Source organism: Garra rufa, chromosome 23 (assembly GCF_049309525.1).
Source record: "Garra rufa chromosome 23, GarRuf1.0, whole genome shotgun sequence".
NCBI lineage: Eukaryota > Metazoa > Chordata > Actinopteri > Cypriniformes > Cyprinidae > Garra > Garra rufa.
This window is the reverse complement of record NC_133383.1, coordinates 38,272,999-38,277,507: the sequence shown is the minus strand read 5'-3', so window position 1 is coordinate 38,277,507 and position 4,509 is coordinate 38,272,999. Positions and strand designations below refer to the sequence as shown.

Here is a 4,509-nt window from a genome sequence, read left to right as displayed (position 1 = left end):
ATTTATTAAAGCTTTAAAGATTCATAAATTCATTTTCTATCTATAATGAAAGGTGTGGCAGCAAATAAAATCAGGGTGTGGAAGCAAACAGCAAACTCTTGGAAAAAGACATTTGAGGCTATTTATGATCATTAGCTACAGCCTGCGCACTGGTCTTTGATCCTATAAGAAGGGCAGTGACGTTTCAAACCCAATATAATCTGAGCATTTTGTGTTCGTGTTTCAGTGCATAGTGGAATATCCTGACTCAACTGGGAAAAATCAGGCAAAACTGCAATTGAATATTACCTACTTTTTGGTCAGCTTTCTGCCTACATTTAAATGTTGTGTTAACTAACGATTCTATAGGTTAGAAAAATGCTTTTTAAATAACAGCATACATTTTCTTGATGCCTGTCCTAGATCATGGAGGTCACATCTCAACCTGCTGCATTCGAACCCCGAGACTTTCACTCAGGGTTAATGAGCTGCTGTGACGACATGGGTGTATGTAAGTAATTCCAATGATTCTTAACATATATTGTAAGTAAATCTATCCTGCTGATGTGATTTACCTTAAAATCAATCATGTATTTTTAGGTTGTTGTGGTCTTTTCTGTCTTCCTTGTTTGGGCTGTTCCATCGCTAAAGACATGAATGAGTGCTGCCTATGCGGATTAGGCATGCCGATCCGAAGTGTATACAGAACTAAATACAACATACCAGTAAGTATATATCTATCTATCTAGAGGGTCAAAGACGAAAATAGGTTTACGCATAAAAAAAAAAAAGTGTAATACTGCTTTGAATTGTTGTTGTTTTCCAAAAAAACATTAAAAAGTTTTCTGTTTAATTAAATTGCATTCTTGTTTTTGTTTTTCTGAGCAAAAATTAAACATCATACATTTTCCCTTACTAAAATGTCATTCAGTGTAACAATCTTGTCAGGCAGACTTACAACAAAAATCTATTTATAACATATTAAAAGACAAATTACTTTCACCCCAAATATACTAATTAGTAGTAATTCTACATTTTTAAAATTGGCCACTATCCTAGTTTTGCCCATTTGACAGTAAAACTCCATTCTTTTCTATATTTTAATATGTACGAGTCAGAATAAGCATGCTATTTGAATTTCTACGTAAATATTGTGTTAAACTGAATGACAATGAAACATTATTTCAACCAGATTTTGATGTTTTTATTCTCCAAAAAGATTGAAACATTATAGACACTTTACTTACATTTAACCTGCTTTCTATGGACATAAAAATAAACTTTTGTAAATTTCTTTTGATATTGACATGTTGACGTCTTTGACCCATATACAGTGTTTTTTATGCTCATTAAAGCTGTGTATATTTGATCAAAAATACAGGAAAATATGTACTATAGTAAGTATTATTACGATGTAAATTAACATTTTTTATTGAAATATATTTTAAAATCTAATTTATTCCTGTGATCGAAGCTGATTTTTTTAGCATCATTACTCCAGTCTTCAGTGTCACATGATCCTTCAGAAATCATTTTAATATGCTGATGTTTGAAACAGTTTTGCTGCTTAATATTTGTTTATAAACTGGGATATCTTTTAGGATTCTTTGATGAATAAAAAGTTAAAAGGAACAGCATTTATTTAAAATAGAAATCTTTTCTAACAATGTACTCTACTGTTCAGAAGTTTGTCATCAGTAAATTTTTTTACGAATTTAAAACACTATTAAGCGAGGATGTTTTAAATTGATCAAAATTGATAGCAAAGACATATATTGTTAAAAAATATTTATATTTTTAATAAATACTTTTAAAAAAGTATAAGAGGTTCCAAAAAAAAGATTCTGGCATTACAATTGTTGCCAACATAGATAATTCTGATAATAAACCAGCAAATTAGAATGAATTCTGAAGGATTTTATAGTGGCTGACAAAAATTCAGCTTTGCATTGAATAAATTATAGCCTACTTTAAAACATATTTAAATAGATTATTTTATATTGTAATTACATTTCCCATTATTTCTGATTAAATAAATGCAGCCTTTAAAGACTTACAGATCTTGAACTTTTGATTGACAGTGTAAATACATAGATAGTGCCTATTATTTACAGTTTGTTTACGTTGCGTCTCCAGGGATCAATGTGTAAGGACTGGATGATCGCATACTGCTGCTTAGGTTGTGCAGCCTGCCAAATGAGGAGAGACATCAAGATAAGGAAAAGTAATGGAACAATGAAACCATGAGAAATGAAAAAGAAGCCCTGCTGTCTACCTGTCTGTATAGACTACTTGTCTCGCGAATCCTTATATATTGCTCTTGGAATTAAAAGATTAAAGAAATTGAAAGTAATTGTAAATTAATTAATCTAAAAACATTGCATTTTCCATTCAGTAAGTTTGGAGGGTTAATTTCCATCTACTGCATTAATGTTATCAAATGTAACAAAAAAAGGGTCCATTGCTGATTATGTGATATTAGTAGACCTTGTCAGTGTGATCTGTTGGTTGCTTTGTGAAATATACCTGTGTAAACAGTTAAAGAGGAGCGTAATTACAGATGTAGGTGGAACTTCGATGTAATGCTACAGTAGCCGAATTCTGCTGTTTGTAACAAAGTGTTTATTTAGTACCACAGTTACAAATAGTATTGCCATGTTGCCATATGTCACATCTGTACATGTTTGTGCAAACCACTCCTTATTATAGCAACTATTCTGTTCACAAACTCTTCCAATCTAATGAATAAAGGAACTAATATTTTCTAAAGATGAGATGTAGTGTTCATTTCATGTTTCCTCATGTGAAGGTGGACAGCATCATTGAAAGCTTTAACTAGGGTGAACATACGTTCATACGTTGGGAAGAGTTACTTTTAAAAGTAATGCTTTACAATATTGAGTTACACCCTTAAAAAGTAACTAATTACGTTACTTAGCTACTTTTTATGGAAAGTAATGCGTTACGTTACTTTTGCGTTACTTTTTAAATCTGGGCAGGGCTGTTTGTTTTGAATATAAAAAGTTCTATTTTTGGCAAACGTAAAAGCCTTTTCACACCAAAAGCCTCAGGCTTAGAGAAAAGTAAATTCACGTCCATCAACTGTAACAATAACAAGAAAAGGAAAACAAATGTTATATTATCTTAAGTAATTTTTGTTTATTACTATGGATGAATTGGACCATCGAAGGTCGGCAGCAAAGACATTGGTTAATATAATGGGATTAAATACATAAAGGATATTTGCATTATTTAACATATTTAATTATTGCAGGTTTGCGCTGAATTTCACTGTTTTTATTCATTTTGAGGAATACTGTAGTCTGTTTTTTTAGTGAGTGAGATTATTTGATGGCATGTTGCATTTATTCTAGAACTAAAGTAACATCTTACTTACAATTTCTCTCAACATGAGAGCTTTTAATCAATAAATGGGGGAAAAAGTAACTCAGATATTTTCTTGTCTAAAAAGTAATGCGTTAGTTTACTAGTTACCTGGAAAAAGTAATATTATTATGTAACTTGCATTACTTGTAATGCATTACCCCCATGGACAAAAGAAAAAAAAAATCCCAAAATGTCCGGAATTCAGATTTTGCTTTCTACAGTCACCATTCATTGTGTGCGTTTTTGTATTAACACCGTTTGCGGGACTGTTTTCTTAATCCCGCTCCCGCAAACATTCTAATATTTAATATATTTTTTGGGCATCACGGAGTCGCTATCAATATGTGGAGTATTTAAATCGCTTTGGATCCAGCTTGTGTTGGATGATGTGGGGTTGCCAAATCCGCATCTTTTCCACGTTATTGGGCTGATTTTAAACTGTTGCAGCTGGTTGATTTTCTCCCGTGGGTTAAAAGTTTGAAACATTGCATAAATTCCATTTGACTGAAATGCTTGTACTGAAACATTTTGCATTCTACCTGTGATGAAACTGTGGTAGATATTAGTTTTGCGAAGGATGGCCACATGGCCACTGTGGTAGGAAGCTGTTTAGCTGTGTTTATGATCAATCTGCATAACAGTGACTGTAAAATATGTAGTTTTGGTATGGAAATTACATACTAAAGACTAAGCTGTTCGTAGGTGGACATCCTTGAGACTGAAAACACTGTGGCGTTTTCAGCTACATGTACGCTCAACAGATTCCATTGGGTTCAGCTGATGACTAAGAAATTACACACTTCACCTTTAAAAGTAAACTACATTACGGTGGACCCAATGTCAACAGCTGGGGCTGACAGGGTTGGACTTTATTAAGATAACTAAAGAAAAGCATAGGTGACATAAGAACTATGAGGGGTGGCATAGTTGTTGTGGTAAGACTTCTGTAAAACCTGACAAGTTATGGTAACTCAAACCATTTGAGGAAACCGATTGCCTTAAACCATTTAAGTTTAAAAAAAAAAGTAAATATGAGTACTATAAACTCATTTACATTGAGTTAAATTAACTTAACTCAATGTAGATGAGTTTATAGTACTCATATTTATTGGTTTTTGAACTTAAATGGTTTAAGGCAATCGG

The 4,509-nt window shown here is 32.4% G+C and overlaps 1 protein-coding gene across 1 annotated transcript; it reads left to right on the top strand.

Annotated features, from left to right (window-relative positions):
* The first annotated feature begins 405 nt into the window (after positions 1-405).
* On the top strand, positions 406-2,748 carry LOC141299442 (placenta-specific gene 8 protein-like). The gene is made up of 3 exons (XM_073829802.1): positions 406-490; positions 580-704; positions 2,116-2,748. Exons 1-3 carry the CDS (start codon positions 406-408, stop codon positions 2,224-2,226), a joined length of 321 nt encoding a protein of 106 aa, XP_073685903.1. The 3' UTR covers positions 2,227-2,748.
* The last annotated feature ends 1,761 nt before the right edge of the window (positions 2,749-4,509 follow it).

Excerpts from the sequence above, each read along its gene's own strand:
- LOC141299442 (XM_073829802.1), top strand. The coding sequence starts at position 406 with ATGGAGGTCACATCTCAACCTGCTGCATTCGAACCCCGAGACTTTCAC. Across the intron at positions 491-579 it reads CTGTGACGACATGGGTGTAT|GTTGTTGTGGTCTTTTCTGT; the intron begins GTAAGTAATTCC and ends ATGTATTTTTAG. Across the intron at positions 705-2,115 it reads GAACTAAATACAACATACCA|GGATCAATGTGTAAGGACTG; the intron begins GTAAGTATATAT and ends TTGCGTCTCCAG.